Source organism: Centruroides sculpturatus, unplaced genomic scaffold (genome assembly GCF_000671375.1).
Source record: "Centruroides sculpturatus isolate CEXI.00-Female unplaced genomic scaffold, Cexi_2.0 scaffold713, whole genome shotgun sequence".
NCBI classification, from domain to species: Eukaryota; Metazoa; Arthropoda; class Arachnida; order Scorpiones; family Buthidae; genus Centruroides; species Centruroides sculpturatus.
This window is the reverse complement of record NW_019385143.1, coordinates 403190-423598: the sequence shown is the minus strand read 5'-3', so window position 1 is coordinate 423598 and position 20409 is coordinate 403190. Positions and strand designations below refer to the sequence as shown.

General features: G+C 32.0%; 4 protein-coding genes across 7 annotated transcripts in view; 2 read left to right on the top strand and 2 right to left on the bottom strand.

The window, feature by feature from the left end:
* The first annotated feature begins 850 nt into the window (after positions 1 to 850).
* The window catches only part of LOC111635374 (activator of basal transcription 1-like), a 33746-nt gene continuing 14187 nt past the window's right edge, over positions 851 to 20409 (top strand). Inside the window, exons 1-4 of one of the 4 annotated variants that reach the window (XM_023380321.1) lie at positions 900 to 925; positions 1389 to 1398; positions 12182 to 12395; positions 14630 to 14792. In XM_023380321.1, the coding sequence (XP_023236089.1) occupies positions 12227 to 12395; positions 14630 to 14792 (332 nt within the window). In that variant the 5' untranslated portion in view covers positions 900 to 925; positions 1389 to 1398; positions 12182 to 12226. Of the gene's footprint in view, positions 874 to 899; positions 926 to 1058; positions 1337 to 1379; positions 1399 to 12181; positions 12396 to 14629; positions 14793 to 20409 lie in introns of those variants that run through there. The other 3 variants (XM_023380324.1, XM_023380322.1, XM_023380323.1) reach the window with 3 other exon arrangements.
* On the bottom strand, positions 1459 to 2188 carry LOC111635368 (acyl-CoA-binding domain-containing protein 4-like). Its single transcript, XM_023380312.1, has 2 exons — positions 1529 to 2188; positions 1459 to 1470 (listed from the first exon to the last, which is right to left on the bottom strand). The coding sequence occupies exons 1-2, from the start codon at positions 2186 to 2188 to the stop codon at positions 1459 to 1461; spliced, it is 672 nt and encodes a 223-aa protein (XP_023236080.1).
* LOC111635367 lies at positions 5089 to 6201 on the top strand. Its single transcript, XM_023380311.1, has 5 exons — positions 5089 to 5179; positions 5257 to 5311; positions 5455 to 5610; positions 5681 to 5884; positions 6103 to 6201. Exons 1-5 carry the CDS (start codon positions 5118 to 5120, stop codon positions 6199 to 6201), a joined length of 576 nt encoding a protein of 191 aa, XP_023236079.1. The 5' UTR covers positions 5089 to 5117.
* Positions 17479 to 18866, bottom strand: LOC111635373 (E3 ubiquitin-protein ligase MIB2-like). Its single transcript, XM_023380320.1, has one exon. It carries the CDS (start codon positions 18725 to 18727, stop codon positions 17534 to 17536), a length of 1194 nt encoding a protein of 397 aa, XP_023236088.1. The 5' UTR covers positions 18728 to 18866; the 3' UTR covers positions 17479 to 17533.

Genomic DNA, 20409 nt, shown 5'->3' with positions numbered 1-20409 from the left:
CTGAGTTGTTCGTCCGAATTCGCTCTGGGGATTCGGGATCGAATCCGGACGAGTCGAAAAATCTGTAGGAATTTTTCGGGGGTGATCCGATTGGATATGTTGGAACACCACTGAATTATTGGTTCAGCCAGATCCCCACAATGAGCGACCGGGAGGTGAGGGATGGGGCCGGACATATCCAGACAGACCACCCCGAAAAGTTCCTGGGGATTTTTCGACCCGTCCGTATTCGATCCCGGATCCCCAGAGCGGTAGGCTGCCACCATAGCTGCTCGGCCATGCAGCATATTAATTAGCCTAATTTAAGGACTGAAATTCCCAAAATTTCCTTAATTTTCAAGTGTGATTATCCATTACCAAAAATTTACAAGGATACCTATAGCCAGAGCCGTAACTAGGGCATGGACAATGTGGCCCCCGCCATAGGAGCCGATTTAATTAATAATAAAGGCACCAACGAGAAAGTTTCGAAATAATATGTATTCGAAATTAATAACACAAAAAAATTTTTATATTTATATTTATCTAAATGTCATTATATAATTTTTTATAATAGCATTTTTTATAATAAAATTATTTTTTTAATAATAAAAATTAAAAAGGCGCCATTTTTATTCTTGGCCATAGGCGTCCAAAGTCCTAGTTACGGCTCTGCCTATAGCTAATGTCAACCAGTGGCCGAATACTGGTACAGTACTTGAACGAGAGTTTATGCCTCGCCAACACGTGCAACTAAATATCCAGATGGCACAACGCGCTGATTGGTTAGCTGAATGACGTCAACCCATCGAAATAGGAAATGCTGATCGATTATATTTTGTGGTCGTTAGAAGTCATGCCGAAATATATTATTTTTTTTAGTTGTAATATGGAGTGAGTATAAAGTGAAAATACAATATAAAGTTTAGTTTGCATGTTTTGTTAAATNAAAATTTTTATATTTATATTTATCTAAATGTCATTATATAATTTTTTATAATAGCATTTTTTATAATAAAATTATTTTTTTAATAATAAAAATTAAAAAGGCGCCATTTTTATTCTTGGCCATAGGCGTCCAAAGTCCTAGTTACGGCTCTGCCTATAGCCAGAGTCGGTAGATTAATCTACCGACTCTGCTATAGCTAATGTCAACCAGTGGCCGAATACTGGTACAGTACTTGAACGAGAGTTTATGCCTCTCCAACACGTGCGACTAAATATCCAGATGGCACAACGCGCTGATTGGTTAGCTGAATGACGTCAACCCATCGAAATAGGAAATGTTGATCGATTATATTTTGTGGTCGTCAGAAGTCATGCCGAAATATATTATTTTTTTTAGTTGTAATATGGAGTGAGTATAAAGTGAAAATACAATATAAAGTTTAGTTTGCATGTTTTGTTAAATTTATAGGAGTAAGTTTAAAATGGTTTTATCGTTGTTGTGGCTCNGAGCCGAGAGAAAATTTCCGTGATCTATTGCGGTAGCTACAGGAATTTCTCCTAAATTATTTTTTATATTAATATTAGGTCTAGCTAAAAGAACAATTTCCATGGCTTCCAAATCTTCTTTTTTCCCCATTGCGATTATATGAAGAGGCGTATTTCCCAATTTATCTTTTAATTCTAAATCACATCTCGGTACCATCTCTTTTAGTATACTATGCAACGTCGATGTGTTGATATTCTTCCCAGAAGTACAAACTTTACATAAAATATGTATGGGTGTGCTTTCAGTCATTTTATCTTGTATGTTGTAATTTGCATTTCTTCGTTCCAGAAATAACTGTACTATTTCTTGATTGAAAACTTTTGGGTTAACAGATACATGGAGAGCCGTGATACCCTGAATATTGGTAAGGTTGACGTCTGCATGAGCTGCTAATAAAACCTTGACGATTTCTACATGCCCCAAATTGGTTGCTTCGATCAACGGCAATTTTCCCGTTGCTATATCTTGCGCATTGGCATTTATCCCTGCCTCAAGAGATCTTCGTACTTGCTCCACGTTATTATGCCGAATAACTTCATGAAATTCTCTGATTTTACTATCTAAATCTGTTCGGTGTATTTTATCCTCCAAACTTAAATGCTGGCGACAAGCGATCTTTCCCTTAACAATCGTATGGTCTTGAAAATTTCTACTCTCCTGAATATCTGCAATGGAATCGCCTCTTTTTCTGTTTGTGACGTTGTTAAGAGACATCCTTTACCGAATACGAAATTTAATTTCTAAATTGAGGGTCTCTATAGTCGTAAACTATACTAGACCTACAATCCGGAGATGTCGTTTGTTGGAAAGACAATAACGTTGTTTGTCATAATTAAATTTTAACAATAAAAAGGATTTTAACTGCACTTAATCTAAAACTAAAAGTATTCTGCGGTCTTATTTAATAAATGTAAATTACGATTGACTGATTCGGTTGCATTTAATGTATATGTTATATATATATATATATATATACAGTATATATATATTTACATGTAATTCTTTATTTGTTAAAATAAATTATATACATTTAGCTTAGAAATAAAATAATTTATTTAAATAATTCCACGTGCATAATTTCAGTACAAGCAGTGGTATTAAGAATGAGATTACTACTTTCTCATTAACAAAAATGAGGTCCTAAAAACATAAACAAAAATAGAATAAAAATACACAACATAAACTCCGAATAATAGTCTCTTACAATAGTTAAAAATAAAAGAGGCTAGATAGATAAAACTCCGTTAACAGCGCTGTTAAAACGTGTAAAAATTCAGTCGAATAATATTAAATATAAAGAATAATTACCTAATTTCTTTTCTTGGCGCTAGCAATAAAAATATCAATTTAATTTATAATGTCGATAGTTTTTAATAATTTTATCAAATACAGTAGTTTAAGTTGCAATTTCAGAGGAACGTTCATCATATCAGCGATTGAGAAGCCATTGATTTCTATCATTTTTATAACCTCGAAACAAACTCGACTAATTTTTTTGAATAAACTGAATTTAATAATAAAGTAAAACTGAATATTATAATAGAATGTAACAAAAAATTAATATGATTAAAAATTACTTCACAGAATGACAATGCCACAATAAATAATTGCTCGTTCTATTTTTACTTTCCTCCGCTCTGTTATAAATAACAGAAGGAAAGTATGCAGTGACGTGACGTAGCGTGGGTGTCAGCCGCCCGGGGCGAAGGAAAATTTCGCCGCCCCCTTATTTAGGTATCTCAATTTAAAAGACAAAAATTCAGTTTCGTCACAGAATAAGTAATGAAAAATTCCGTACTCATTTCAATTGGTCCGAATCGTAGGTGCGACAAAAATATGAAATGAAATGGTTCAAATTTTTACAAGATATTATTTATTGTGAAATTTTGCCGCCCCCACTACGCTACGCCACTGAAAGTATGGCAATCTGTGAAAAAATAACCCCCAAGATTTTTTACATTATTGGACTCGGGAGATCTTGAAACGTCGAGAAATGCAGAAAAAAAAACAATTTTTTTTTTCTGTTTGTGTGGATGTTAGTGTATGTGTGTGTTTGTGGCGCGATTTTGTTCACTTTTCCGACTTTTCCGGCAACATAGAGGCGCCATCTGTTATAATATTTTATTAAAATCTTTTTATATTTTTAGCCATTATAAAATGCCAATAAACTTAATTTCGAGGGTAGGGATGGTTTTTATAATTAAAAAAAAATTGTAAATGTTACTAACGAGTGAAGTAGCAATTAAGTCTGACCCTATTCCAGATTTGACACACGATCCCCTTTATCTCTCCCCCTGTCGACATTTAACCACTAAAATTTAACATCATCTATCGCCCTAATACACAAACCTCCCTGCAAAATTTCAGAAATTTTCGGCAAAAATCACAGGAGTTATTAAATTTCAAACAGGGTGAATAAAATCGTGCCACAAATACACACATACACTAGTTACTAACATCCATGCAAACAGAAAAACCCCAATTTTTTTATTATTATTCTCGACGTTTCAAGATCTCCCGAGTCAAATCTTGGGGATTATTTTTGACGGATTGCTATACGTTCCTTCTGTTATTTATAACAGAGCGGGGAAAGTAAAAATAGAACGAGCAATTATTTTGTGGCATCGTCATTCCGTAAAGTAATTTTTATTCGCCCCGCGCGACTTATCAAGATTCCCTGATTCCAATAATATTAAAATCTTCGGGATTATTTTTGACCGATACCCGATAGTAAAAATAGAACGAGCAATTATTTATCGTGACATCGTCATTCCGGGCTGTTATAAATATATTTAATTTAAAGTATATTCTCGCCACCTCAAATTAATAGTGACTTGTCCCTGTTCATTATACTTTTCCTTTAACGATAAAGTCGTACCAGTGGCAATAGGGTCCAACGCCATTCGGGAAACATTTTGAATTGAAATAACGTAATTTCCGGTTTGCATCGGAACTCGTGTATAGTTAATCGGGGCCTTCCATCCCTAAGGTATTCACGTCTGGTCTCTTTATAGATTTCGTGAAACGTTAGAACATTAATTAAATACGGAGATGTAAGAAAATGCTACGAGGATTCTGCTACTCTAAAAGATAACATAGTTCCTATAAAATTGGTTCCTTTTATTGAGATTTGACAGCATCCAAATAACATATAAAATTATATCTAAATGAATTTATCGCTTAAAAGCTGGCTTTGATTAAAAAACTTTACTAATAATAAGATCGGTCCTCATCCTCTGTATCACTCATTCCCATTTCATTAACAACGGATGAATTCATTTCTTCATGGCTGTGATTCTTATTCGCGATTCGGGAAGAGACAACCGAACTACTTCCGGAGATATCGGCTCCTATAGAAAATCTGAACATATTTCTGAGTGAAGCCATTCAAGTGTAATGTGTTTTAACACAAACTGATGACACATAAAAATAAAAGCATCTATTATGAATTTCTAACTTTATTAATTCTCAGGAATTAAACTTTTCGTTTTAATGGCAACGAAAGAGAAATGTACAAAATGAAATTTCATATATTTAATCACGTGATTTCATATTAAATGTAATTTCATCACAATGAATTACAATAATTTTTAACAATAAGCTGCGTCTAACAATATTCTATTGTTGCGATTTCCAAGCGAAAATGATGCGCTGCCTAAAGAAGTTTTTTTTGCGAATGCGAAGTAATAAGGAGAAGAAGAAAGGGTAAATTTCTTCATTAATTACATTTACAATTGAGATTTATTTAATATTAATTACGATATAATCGAATTTCCTTACAGGAGAGATGATGATGCTGAGCCAAGTGGTCAGCAAGTTACAGATTGTCCTACAAAGGTAAGATATTACTCTTTGTCTAGGAAAATCAACGTTATTTATAACTAAGATTGAGTTAGTCTTTATTTTTCTAAAGAAGTTTTAAATACTTTTTTCCGATAACGTTACAAGCGTAAACGACTTTTATTATTGATTTTTCTTAGTTGGACGAAAATTGTCTTGGAACAAATTGTCTCCATTCAAATAGAGAGGATTCACAGTTCCAGACAAAGAAAAGAAAATTTATAGAATTCTGCAGGAATGCATTCTATAAATTCTGTTGTTGTTGTCGTATGTCGGGCGAGATTTCCGATTCACGGGTAAGTTCTCGTTCTTTATACAATCCTCTAATTTAAAGAAGTTAATAATTAAAAGATTCTGCGATTTTAGAACTGCGAATTGGAAAATAATCCGGCACGTTCTCAAATTCGACTTGATTCATCGAAATATGATGAACACATTCTTAATGAAAATTACGAGTTTAAAGAAATAGGAAAGGGAAATTTCGGTACAGTTTTTTTGGCTCGGTGTAAAAATTCGGATGAAAAAGTGGCTTTGAAAGTCGTCAAGATGAAGCGCTTTTGTCTCGCACAGGTATGCTTTAAGCTTTGTTTCGATTGTAATACGGCGTTTATTAAATTATTCTTGACTTCAAAAGTCATCAATTCACACATCATTTATGTTATTACACGTTTATCAAAATTTATTTAATTATTGATGATGCACTAAGCTATGTTCTATAGACATTAATTAGAAATATCTACAGAATATTCTTAGTTTAGTGTATATTAAGAAAATGTCTTTATTTATAGAGGCGCGAGATAAAGAAAGAAAAAACTGCGTGGACGTCCGCATCGAGCCATCCCCATATTGTGACGTTAATAAGTTATTTCAAAATGAATACAAGGTAAATTTTAACCTTTTTTCATTTGAGTTATTGGCAATACNAAAACAGAGAATCGTACGTATATAAACTTATATATATATTTACAGTATTTATACAGCTAACCCTTGATTAACGCAGTTAATTAATCCCTCGATGCTACCACGTATTGTATATCAAAATCACGTTAATCAAATACAGTGATACTTCGGTACTCGACCGAACAATCACGACCCACTAGAACAAATTTTCGGTTAATAACAAATATTTTAATTTTAATTTTGTGATTAGTAAAAATGTTTTCTGTGATAAAAATGAGTAAGTAATTTAAAAATAAAATAAAACTTTCGAGTTTCCTTGGGGATTAGAAAAGGACAATCCGACGACAAAAGGGGGGACGTGCCCCAAGTGCTTCAATATATGGGATCCCTGATTGGCGTGTATTTATCATGGAATTTTTTGTTGCTGTTCTTCTTATTCTTCTTTACTTTTTCGAAAGTAAAGTTCTGAATCTTTTGCAAATTAGGCTAAATGATAAAAATATAACAAAAAATATTAATATACATGACTAGGGCCTCTCAATTGGCATTGTCAAAATAATTTTCATAGAAAAGATTTCGTAGCTTAGAACAAACAGGTATGCAGAGTTCGACTTTCTTCTTCTCAAGCATATTAAGGTAGCACATTTATAGTAACCTTTCTAATGGCATCAAATCAAAACTATACTTGTCCATGTCAGTATTTTTTGTTGATCTTTCAGTATTCTTTTTCCTCGTGGACTTCACAGGCCCTCCACAAGTATCCATCTCGTTGATGACCACATACATTAAAAAGAAAACGAAAATTTTTTTATTTTAAGACATTTAAAATATTTTTTAATATATCGGATGATTCAGAAATCTTTTGACATAGCAGTCATTTGTGTTACTGTGTTAATAATAAATATGTGAAGTGAATAACAAAAACAAAAATAAAACAATCCATACTAAATTTTTAAAACTTCAGTTCGCTATTATATTAAAAAATTAAAAAAACTTTTCATTCTTGGCACTACAAATGGCTATTACGTCGAAGAATTTCTGGATCATCCGGTAGATTAGAAGTGAAAATATGATATTATTTCTGACCAGTAATTATCAGTATTTGTTCTCTTTACGACACACTTGCTAGCTTTGCAGTACAAAATAATAACTATTTACAGAGTAATCAATATCATTAAATATAATTTATTGTTATCTTTATTCGTACAGCTTCTAGTCTTTTTTTTCTATTTAGGATTTTATTCTTTTATAGCTACGTAATTTTTAGCTATTAATCCGGACTTATCATACCACAATTTCTGAGGAAACTTAACTTGTTTGTTTTCTTTTTATTTATTAGTAAAATCTAAACACCAAGATGTATTGTACTGTACATTTCGGGGTTTTTTTTTTTATCCTTCTTCAGTTGGAATACTACATTTGGGTCTAATAATTGTGAATTATAGTACAAGACAATCTGTTTATAAAATTGTACTGTTAAAAATGAAGAAAATCTTGTTTAATACAGAAAAATGTTTTAAAATTTTAAATTAATGTAAATTAAATTTTAGAATTCCGTTTAACAAAATATAAGTAACGGTGTATGAAAAAGTTCTTTATTATATAAATTCTATTAGATCCAAATGTAATGAACCAACTGAAGAAGGGTAAAAACCCGATATCTTAGAGCAGGGGTCGCCAAACTTTTTTGATCGTTCACCCTCTACAACTTTTCGAAACCTCACATCGACCACACCAAAAAGTTTGTTACAAGCAGAAAAAAAAGAAAAAAAAAAAGCTCTTACTATTTTAATATATATCTTTTAATTTTACATTTTTTACATAGGTTAATAATAATTTTTGTAACTGACAATCAATGAAACGATAATCCTTGATAATCCTTGGCAAGATTAACAATATTCAATTCAAAATTTGTAAGTTTTAAGTCTTTTCATCGACCCCCCAAAAATGTTATATCGACCCCTGAGGGTCGATATAGACCACTTTGGCGACCCCTGTCTTAGAGTTTACTAAGAAATAAAAGAAATAAAAAACCTAAAAACCTAAGTTTCCTCAGAAATCGGTATGGTATGATAAGTCCGGATTAATAGCCGAAAAATACATAGCTATAAAAGAATAAAACCCTAAAGAAAACAATTTATTGTAATTTAAATATTTTATTTATCATTGTATAAAAGAATTTTTATTCTTCAGATAGCTAAATAATTTATTTAGATTTTAGAGCAAACATATTAAAAAATTCCATCATACATCATGTGCCAATAGTAAGTTCATTGCAAAAAAATATTTAAAACAAGCCAAAAAATTCGGATTTTACATAAAACTGTGATCTGTTTCTTGTTATTTTATATAACTTTAATAGTAGTTATAATAGTTAATAATAGTTTAATATAACTTTATTGGAATGAAAATTAATAACATATTTGCAAAAAATTTGTAAATACAGTAAACAATTGTTAATATGTGTTTATGGTAAAAGAAGTTATCCTCGAGTCATATTTTTATGTTTCTAAGAATCATAAAAATAAAAATCGCTTAATTGTGCTAATGTTAAAATGACAATTTAAGTTATTGCATTTGCAAAATATAGCTACAGTATGCGTGGACCAAAATTAGCCGCGAAGTATGATAGATAACAGGCAGCTATCGCAAAACTGTGACATTCATTTTTGATTACTTGGGAAAAGGTAACGTGTGTGCTTTCTTTTCTTATTTATCGTTCCACCTCTAAATTGCCATTCTTTGAAGGTATTAATTCTTATGAGTCTTTGACATTGGTATCCTGGATTGTGGTTATCATCGCGAACTCGCTCATTGCAGTTAGGCCGACATTGCTCGACACACTCGAAATAGGCAGATTATGGGCTCCCTGCAATAATGTTTCTAATTTTCCAAGAAATGAAGTCCACATTGGATGTCAAAAATATATATTTGCCGTAAATAGTTTTTTCCTCGTTACAGTACTAAAATTATTACTGCACCATTCTTATTTTTAGGATTTCAGGGATTTAGTTTCTATTGCCTCTTGTCTATCTCAGTGTTGTATCTGTTACTGTAAAAGTCCGAAGTCTGGTAAATCTTAGAAACTACCGTTAAATCCGATATTTACGGTATTGACTAGTAAAAGTCCGAAATCCCTGATAAAATGTCCACATTTTGGATTTTTACCAAGAGATTCTGGTAACTGTCCGAATTTACCACCGGCTCGGGTGAAAAATATATTGATATGTACTGTACCTGATTTAATAATAGGTGTATAAAAGTTATTTTCATAACTTTTGTAATACCCTTTATTCTGACAATGATAGAGAATTTTTAACCACGTTCTTCAATGTTTATATGGCATGTGGGATGATATAAAGATAGTTCATGAAAAATCGTGGCACAGCCAGTCTCAGGATTAGTTGAACATGCAAACCAGGACACCGGAAAATATGTTATCAACTTTCATGAAAATAAATAAAAGTTCAAAATGATCTGGAGACTTGAGTTTATTCGAGCAATGAAGAATAGAGCTTATCATGAGCGGATCAAATGTTCACCATATAAAGCTATGTTTGGTGTTCCAATGAAATGGGTACTGCCCGCTCAGTTGTTCCACATGATTTAGACCAGTGACGTAGCGTGGGTGTCAGCCGCCCGGGGCGAAGGAAAATTTCGCCGCCCCCTTATTTAGGTATCTCAATTTAAAAGACAAAAATTCAGTTTCGTCACAGAATAAGTAATGAAAAATTCCGTACTCATTTCAATTGGTCCGAATCGTAGGTGCGACAAAAATATGAAATGAAATGGTTCAAATTTTTACAAGATATTATTTATTGTGAAATTTTGCCGCCCCCACTACGCTACGCCACTGAAAGTATGGCAATCTGTGAAAAAATAACCCCCAAGATTTTTTACATTATTGGACTCGGGAGATCTTGAAACGTCGAGAAATGCAGAAAAAAAAACAATTTTTTTTTCTGTTTGTGTGGATGTTAGTGTATGTGTGTGTTTGTGGCGCGATTTTGTTCACTTTTCCGACTTTTCCGGCAACATAGAGGCGCCATCTGTTATAATATTTTATTAAAATCTTTTTATATTTTTAGCCATTATAAAATGCCAATAAACTTAATTTCGAGGGTAGGGATGGTTTTTATAATTAAAAAAAAATTGTAAATGTTACTAACGAGTGAAGTAGCAATTAAGTCTGACCCTATTCCAGATTTGACACACGATCCCCTTTATCTCTCCCCCTGTCGACATTTAACCACTAAAATTTAACATCATCTATCGCCCTAATACACAAACCTCCCTGCAAAATTTCAGAAATTTTCGGCAAAAATCACAGGAGTTATTAAATTTCAAACAGGGTGAATAAAATCGTGCCACAAATACACACATACACTAGTTACTAACATCCATGCAAACAGAAAAACCCCAATTTTTTTATTATTATTCTCGACGTTTCAAGATCTCCCGAGTCAAATCTTGGGGATTATTTTTGACGGATTGCTATACGTTCCTTCTGTTATTTATAACAGAGCGGGGAAAGTAAAAATAGAACGAGCAATTATTTTGTGGCATCGTCATTCCGTAAAGTAATTTTTAATTATATTAACTTTTTCTTAAATTTTATTTTTATAATATTATTAGCGGGATTGCGGCCGAAGTTTTTATCTCTAAAACATGAACGTCGAACGTCTTGTAAAAAGCGCTCGATGTTCGACGTTCACGCATATGAAAACTTCGGCCGCAACCTTGCTATTAGTACTGTATAATTATTTAGTTATATAATAAAATGAATTATAATTTTATTATACTAAATATACTTAATAACTAGTATTAAAATTAATTTTAATATTTGAATTACGAGGTGCTGGAAAGTTTCTGTGAAATAGCTGTAATAATTAAATTAAATTAATCATTATAAAATTGCTGTGGCCAATATATAGACAAAACAAGAAAAATATGGAAAATGTAGAGAAGTGGACGCAGGAAAAATTAACTGACAGAGATAAACGAAAGGTTTTCTTCCTTAGAGAAAAACAAGTAAATTAGCAGCTATCTACTAGAGAGGTAGCTGCTGATTTAAAAAAATACAGTATATGTCTCATCAGACGATGTGGTGATGATGTGTTAATTAATAACAACATAAAATACCGAAAAACGAAAGTGATACCTAATTTGATACCTGTTCACAAGCAAGAAAGACTTCAATAGGCTAAATCTGTCACGAGCTGGATCAAAGAGTGGGAAAAAGTTGTTTTCTGATGAAAAAAGAATTTAGATGGACCAGAAAGTTATAGACATTATTGGCATGATGTAAAAAGATAAGTCCAAAGTTAGGATGAGTAGTCAGTTAGGAGGTGGCAGTGTAATGATTTGGGATGCTTTTGAATTCAATAGGAAAACTGATATTGTCATTAATGAATAAATAGATTCTTCAGAATATCAGGATATATTAAAAAAATAATTTAAATGCATTTAGATCTTGATGGAAGTAATTGGATATTTCAACGAGACAATGCTTCATTCCATGCACGAAAATCAACTAAGATCTGGTTTATTAATAGGAAAAAATTTCGAAGTTCAACAATTTGTTTTTATGATGGTGTTTCTAAAAAACCAATAACCAAATCTTTTTACATGTGTTTTGGAAATGTCTATCATATATGTCTCGATTTTAAATAAAATTAAGAGGGAAAACATTGATGTATTGCTGAAACATAAATACCGCATTGTTTAATATAAATATCCACATCAATTCGTAGCCATATTATTGGCCATATTATAGCCAATTGTTTACATTTCACTAGCGCCACCACAAAATGCGGTGGCAGCCATGGATGAGGATAGAGAAAACGAAGCTTATATATAAATTTATAAATATACATAGTTAATAATCAAGTTTTTATTTATTATATTGTTATGTTGTCAGCATGAATTTTTAATAACACAAAAGTTTTATCATATTTGACAAAAAAGAAAAAAACTATAACTGGCAAGTGGCAACGTGTGTAGGAAACGAAGATGGCGGCTTCCAATACTAACCAAGAAGAGATAACAGATGATACAATTAATAAAAAAATCGAACCTGGAGTTGTTTATTTAAGTTACATACCTCCCTATATGACTGTTAAACAAATCAGAGAGTATTTTTCAAAATTTGGTGAGATTGGAAGGATTTATTTGCAACCAGGTAAGACGTTGACTAGAATATAGTTTTAAGGACTAACTAATGCAGTTGCACAATTGCAGATGTGAATGATACTGTTTGGACCTTAACAGAATTGTAGAGCATGCCCATAGGAGCAAAAACGTCAAAGGAACCATACCTCTACATGTAACTCTTTGTGAGATAGGCTATAGCTCCGAAATCAGCCTACTTTCGGGATGCGATCAGCAATCGTGCCATGCACTCTGCTAAGACTATTGCATTTAACTATTCAGCCCAGCTTGACTGTTCATGAAGTACTTGATGTTAAATATTGTTTGGGGATATGGGGGAAAGCCCCCACATGGGCACTGAAGTGTGAGTGATAGCAAGCACTGAAATGCATGGTTATGTACAAAGTGTCGATTAAAGCTTGCTGTCACAAGCCTTGACTGACACAGAGCATGAAGAATTGGCAGTAGTACTGGTTCAAAGTAGAAACTGTTTCCAGTCAGTAAAAGAGCACTGGTCATCATGCCTAAAACATAACTTGCTTACAAACATGACAGCCACAAGAAGATGGTGACTGGAACTGCTGCTGTTGGGGTTTTACATTTGGAGGCAAATATCTTTCAAAGGGTTGCATGTTGGACTTTTCTTTACTCTTTACCAAAAACTATTGGTAGGATGTCTGATCACTGTGTTGGGCTGTTTGTTAAACAGGCCATAGGCTTAGTGGAATGTGCAGCGACTCCCTGTAGTGCCTCAAAGTAAGCTAATTTTGGGGATTAAATATAGTGGTATGATTCCTTTGACTTTTTTGCTCCTATAGACGTGATTTACAGTTCTGTTAAGATCCTAAGTGTCATTCACATCTGCAATCTTACTCCAGTATCTCTGCATGCATGGTTATGTAATTGATATTGTGTTTTCATATTTCTACAGTGATTGTCATCAACTATTTTAAATGAGATGTACATTCTCTTAATTCAAATAAACAACAGCATCACCACCATCATTTTGACACCATATTAGAAATGGAAAATGACTATTTTCCATTGATATTAGTATGCATATACAACATATCGTTGGTGCACAAGAATAGTGACACAACTCAAAAATTTCCAATTTCGAGTTTATTGTAGAAATGTATAGCAAACTCCCCATATTTTTATGTTGAAGAACGAACACTAATATTTATTTCCAAAACAGATTTGAAAATTTTAAAAATCCAAGATCATGACAAAGCCTTGTAAGAAACAAGAAACTTTTAAATGGCTGTTCTGGAAGATCTATTTTTTTGAGTTGTGTCACTATTCTTGTGCACCAACGAAATCATCTTTAGTTATAAAAATATATGGCTATAAAAACTATGGCTATCCTTCTGGGAGTGAGTCCTGCACTTCCAGTAGTTGTCCGTCAAATCCTCAATTATAATTTGTCCTGTGAACAGACTCTGTATTTTTGATATTTTTCAAATAACATTTTGTTGACAGTATTTCTGTTCTAAAATTCTTTATTTCTAAAATATGAATGCATTTATGTTCTAGTAATCAATAAAGTAAATTCCAAAAAGAAGTCAGAACTTGCATTGTTCCATAATGAAGTTACATAAGTACTTCTATGTTACTACATTTCACTATACCTTTAAAATGCAGTCTACTTTTGTCAGTTCTCTAACGTTTTCGGTCTAATTTATAGACCTTCTTCAGGATTGCTACATTTCACTATACCTTTAAAATGCAGTCTACTTTTGTCAGTTCTCTAACGTTTTCGGTCTAATTTATAGACCTTCTTCAGGATTGATGTAAAATATTTTTCGGTCTATAAATTAGACCGAAAACGTTAGAGAACTGACAAAAGTAGACTGCATTTTAAAGGTATAGTGAAATGTAGCAATCCTGAAGAAGGTCTATAAATTAGACCGAAAACGTTAGAGAACTGACAAAAGTAGACTGCATTTTAAAGGTATAGTGAAATGTAGTAATTAATTAATGCAGTTAGAGATTTAGTAAGTACTTCTATGTTTTTGAAGAAGTAGAAATACCCTTGTATGGTTTTCAAAGAGAATTTTGTTTATTTTTAACTTATAAAATAGCTTATGCCCCTCATTTCAGACAAAGTTATCTGAAATGAGTCCCTAACTGTTACAATATATGGTGACAGGACTGATATTGGTCATCCTTAAAGCTATGTTCAAACCAAAATACTCTCATATTTGTAAATCTGAAGGATCTTATTCATTTATTTATATGCATATGTATATATATTTTTTATAGAAAAGGGTAATTCTAAAACAAAAAAATTTTCGGAAGGATGGATTGAGTTTAAGAATAAAAGGATTGGCAAAAGAACGGCTTCCATGCTGAATGGAAATCAAGTTGGAGGCCGAAGACGAGCTCCTTACTATCATTGCCTATGGAGTATTAAATATCTTCATAAGTAAGTCTTTTTTTTAATAATAACATCAATGAAATAATCAAAATATTAGTGTTGATATTATTATAATATTAAGCAAAAACTATTTACACTTAAAATTCAAATCCTGCATTAAATCTAGCAAATTAATATTTCAATCCTTCATTTAAATTGATGTCGTTGATATGTTAGAATATTTTCTATTGTCTTAATCTTAACTAAGTAAAAAAAAATTACTTCTGGGTTCTTTATCTTCTGCCCTAGCAACATTTCCTGCCTGTCCTGTCCCAATAACCCAACCTGCCGATCTTTTTATTTAAGAGATATTTTTCTATATTTCCTCCTCCACACACCATAGTAATATATTCTTGCAATGAAACAAAGAAATTCACTTACAAAAATAATCCTCTAAAAGGGTCTGGGCATCATTGCTACAGTAATGTCTCCTTCCTCTTATCTGAGCTTACTTCAGCAGTGGCACACTCAAGATTTAATCTTGAAGAGTCAAGTTTAATGAATAAAACAATTTTTAATGCAAAATCATTAAAATTCCCACCTTATGTGACCACTAAATCATAAGTAATATAGAAATAGAACACACAACACAATATAAATACAGTAATAAAATGAATTTTAATTAGGAAAATATTTTTGAAAAATTTACTAGTGTTTGTTTTACTTTGGACCATGTTAAAGGCCACTTTGTCTCACTCCCTGGGTACACCACTGGACTTCAGCATTCATTCTGATTAGAAAAACAATTTAAAAATAGTTCTGAAAGTGCTCTTTTACAGGATTAAAGTTACCTAAAACTTAAAATTACTGCTTTATTGGAGTCAAAATGGCTAAAACATAAAACAGGTTTGACTGAATGATTTTGCTATTGAGTGGCTAAAAGTAGAATTTATTATCTTTGAATTGAAGGCATTCTAGAATGTTATTTTGAAGTGTGTTTGAAATTTCCATAGGTTTTATGTTTGGATTTTGTTTATATCTTGTGTAGATGGACTTAAAAAGTCTGAAAAAACTAAAGAAGTTTTATTTTGTGTTTTATCCTTCATGTTTTACTTGAACTTTTGATGTGTTGTATAACTAAAATAGAATGCATAACATAAATAATTCTTAGAAATGTGTAGAGAAATTAAAATATAAATAAACTTGTTAAATTGATTTCATTCTAGAACACATTTTATAAGATATTCTTTTACAAAGATGCATTTCTTATTTTAAAAAAATATATTAAATTTTAAATGTTTTTAATCTATAGTAAACAATTTTTCATTATCTTGACTGTGTGCAATCCTCAAACTGCAAATTTCCAAATAACAATTCTTTTAAAATTCAACAAAGATCTCTAAAGTCAGATTTAAATCTATGAACTAACAAACTAGAAACAATGGACATTGCTTGGTAAAGCAACTTATACAATGCTTAACATACATGGTAAATCTAATTTTAACAATTTTTCTTTACATAGTGATTGTTATGAAAAATTTATAATAAATATTGTATAGATTTCTTCAAAATAACAAACATTGTTTTGGTAACTTTAGAAATTCTTTAGTATATATTTAATTTTTTTAATAAATCATTAGAAGAGATAGTGATCATAAACAAGACATCACTGAGAATAATTGTTGGAGCAAGGCAAAGCTGAGCTACAACTAACACTTGCCTTCATGCATTCCTTGTCAACATCATAACTCTAGAATGAGTTCTCCATTCTTGATGAAATTTTCTAGGACAACTCATCATCACTCAAGGATGAACTGATTAAAATTTCAACTCTCAAAAATGATCCATTTTTGTAGAACTAGAGATAGGGGTCAAAACAAAGGTTGTGTTTTTCTTCAGTATTAGAGGTCAAAATGAGTTGACTAAGGCTATGTCCTACTTGGCAGTGTCTATTTATCAAGCCTATTTATCCAGAGATGAACTTGGTCAGTTCCAAACGGCAGTAGAGATATATCTAACAAATGAGCAAGTTAAACAAAGCAATGAAGACTACTTGCAGTCAACTGCAAGTAGTCTTCGTTGCTTTGTCAATATCGTCCTGCCTTCATCCAAAGATGACTCAGCTCTTGGTCTCTCCAAGTATTGATATTTTAATCTCTCAATTAATGCCAGAATCATGCTGAGAGTCAACTTATGGGTGCAAGGAGGTCTCGTCAATGGTTCACTAGGAACTATACGTTACATTATATATGCTCCTAATGCTAGCCCTCCAGTTCTTCCTCTGTTTATTTTAGTGGAATTCGATAGCTATCTATGGTAATTTGTTTCCAATAATCCCCATAACACGCTTTTCAAACGATGGCAGTATATTGCAATCTCGTAGACAGTTTACCCTTACCTTAGTATACTTGATGACTATACATAAATCACATGGATTAACTCAAAATAGATATAGGTAAAAAGGAGATAACTATTGGTCTTACCTATGTTGCATTCTGTCAAGTGAAAAAAATAACTGACAGTATTTTTAAACAGTTACAATAAAGATTGCTATGAGTCAATCTGTAAGTCCAAGGCATATAGTAATAGACAGAATTTCATGATATGTTGGCATAGCAATTAATTAGTGGCTTATTCTGACCTTATATTTGTACCTTTAAATAATACAATAGAAATCAAATATATTGTTGAGAATGAATGATTCTTTCTCTCTTTTTTCCTCATAGTCTAGAAAATGATGGTGCAAGCNATTTATATATAATTTTTTTTAAAATAAATTAACAATTCCAAATATAATGCAATTTGGAATTTTAATATTTTATATGCATTAGAAAATCGTAGATATCGCGCCTGTTTCTTTTTTTAAATAGTTCTTTGGCGATATCCAAGACTGTTTTGTTGGTTTCTGGAGACTTAACATGTATATCACACTTAGCAGCTATTAACAGTTTTACTATTTTGAGAAAACCGCTATCAACCGCACACATCAAAGGAGTGTAACCCCCAAAATTCTGTATATTTCTGTCTATTTTCGGATGCTTCAGCAAGACGAACGTTGCTGCTACAAAACCTCTTCCAGCAGCAATATGCAATGCAGTATCGCCATTTATATCTTGAGCATTCGGATCGCAACCCTTTTCTAACAATTTCTTTATCAATTCGCCGGCATTTTTCTTGGCTGCGTAATGGAGCAATGTATATTGGCTTCGATCTCTGACATTTGTATCTATTTCGTATTTTAGCATAGCCAGAGCCGAGAGAAAATTTCCGTGATCTATTGCGGTAGCTACAGGAATTTCTCCTAAATTATTTTTTATATTAATATTAGGTCTAGCTAAAAGAACAATTTCCATGGCTTCCAAATCTTCTTTTTTCCCCATTGCGATTATATGAAGAGGCGTATTTCCCAATTTATCTTTTAATTCTAAATCACATCTCGGTACCATCTCTTTTAGTATACTATGCAACGTCAATGTGTTGATATTCTTCCCAGAAGTACAAACTTTACATAAAATATGTATGGGTGTGCTTTCAGTCATTTTATCTTGTATGTTGTAATTTGCATTTCTTCGTTCCAGAAATAACTGTACTATTTCTTGATTGAAAACTTTTGGGTTAACAGATACATGGAGAGCCGTGATACCCTGAATATTGGTAAGGTTGACGTCTGCATGAGCTGCTAATAAAACCTTGACGATTTCTACATGCCCCAAATTGGTTGCTTCGATCAACGGCAATTTTCCCGTTGCTATATCTTGCGCATTGGCATTTATCCCTGCCTCAAGAGATCTTCGTACTTGCTCCACGTTATTATGCCGAATAACTTCATGAAATTCTCTGATTTTACTATCTAAATCTGTTCGGTGTATTTTATCCTCCAAACTTAAATGCTGGCGACAAGCGATCTTTCCCTTAACAATCGTATGGTCTTGAAAATTTCTACTCTCCTGAATATCTGCAATGGAATCGCCTCTTTTTCTGTTTGTGACGTTGTTAAGAGACATCCTTTACCGAATACGAAATTTAATTTCTAAATTGAGGGTCTCTATAGTCGTAAACTATACTAGACCTACAATCCGGAGATGTCGTTTGTTGGAAAGACAATAACGTTGTTTGTCATAATTAAATTTTAACAATAAAAAGGATTTTAACTGCACTTAATCTAAAACTAAAAGTATTCTGCGGTCTTATTTAATAAATGTAAATTACGATTGACTGATTCGGTTGCATTTAATGTATATGTTATATATATATATATATATATATACAGTATATATATATTTACATGTAATTCTTTATTTGTTAAAATAAATTATATACATTTAGCTTAGAAATAAAATAATTTATTTAAATAATTCCACGTGCATAATTTCAGTACAAGCAGTGGTATTAAGAATGAGATTACTACTTTCTCATTAACAAAAATGAGGTCCTAAAAACATAAACAAAAATAGAATAAAAATACACAACATAAACTCCGAATAATAGTCTCTTACAATAGTTAAAAATAAAAGAGGCTAGATAGATAAAACTCCGTTAACAGCGCTGTTAAAACGTGTAAAAATTCAGTCGAATAATATTAAATATAAAGAATAATTACCTAATTTCTTTTCTTGGCGCTAGCAATAAAAATATCAATTTAATTTATAATGTCGATAGTTTTTAATAATTTTATCAAATACAGTAGTTTAAGTTGCAATTTCAGAGGAACGTTCATCATATCAGCGATTGAGAAGCCATTGATTTCTATCATTTTTATAACCTCGAAACAAACTCGACTAATTTTTTTGAATAAACTGAATTTAATAATAAAGTAAAACTGAATATTATAATAGAATGTAACAAAAAATTAATATGATTAAAAATTACTTCACAGAATGACAATGCCACAATAAATAATTGCTCGTTCTATTTTTACTTTCCTCCGCTCTGTTATAAATAACAGAAGGAAAGTATGCAGTGACGTGACGTAGCGTGGGTGTCAGCCGCCCGGGGCGAAGGAAAATTTCGCCGCCCCCTTATTTAGGTATCTCAATTTAAAAGACAAAAATTCAGTTTCGTCACAGAATAAGTAATGAAAAATTCCGTACTCATTTCAATTGGTCCGAATCGTAGGTGCGACAAAAATATGAAATGAAATGGTTCAAATTTTTACAAGATATTATTTATTGTGAAATTTTGCCGCCCCCACTACGCTACGCCACTGAAAGTATGGCAATCTGTGAAAAAATAACCCCCAAGATTTTTTACATTATTGGACTCGGGAGATCTTGAAACGTCGAGAAATGCAGAAAAAAAAACAATTTTTTTTTCTGTTTGTGTGGATGTTAGTGTATGTGTGTGTTTGTGGCGCGATTTTGTTCACTTTTCCGACTTTTCCGGCAACATAGAGGCGCCATCTGTTATAATATTTTATTAAAATCTTTTTATATTTTTAGCCATTATAAAATGCCAATAAACTTAATTTCGAGGGTAGGGATGGTTTTTATAATTAAAAAAAAATTGTAAATGTTACTAACGAGTGAAGTAGCAATTAAGTCTGACCCTATTCCAGATTTGACACACGATCCCCTTTATCTCTCCCCCTGTCGACATTTAACCACTAAAATTTAACATCATCTATCGCCCTAATACACAAACCTCCCTGCAAAATTTCAGAAATTTTCGGCAAAAATCACAGGAGTTA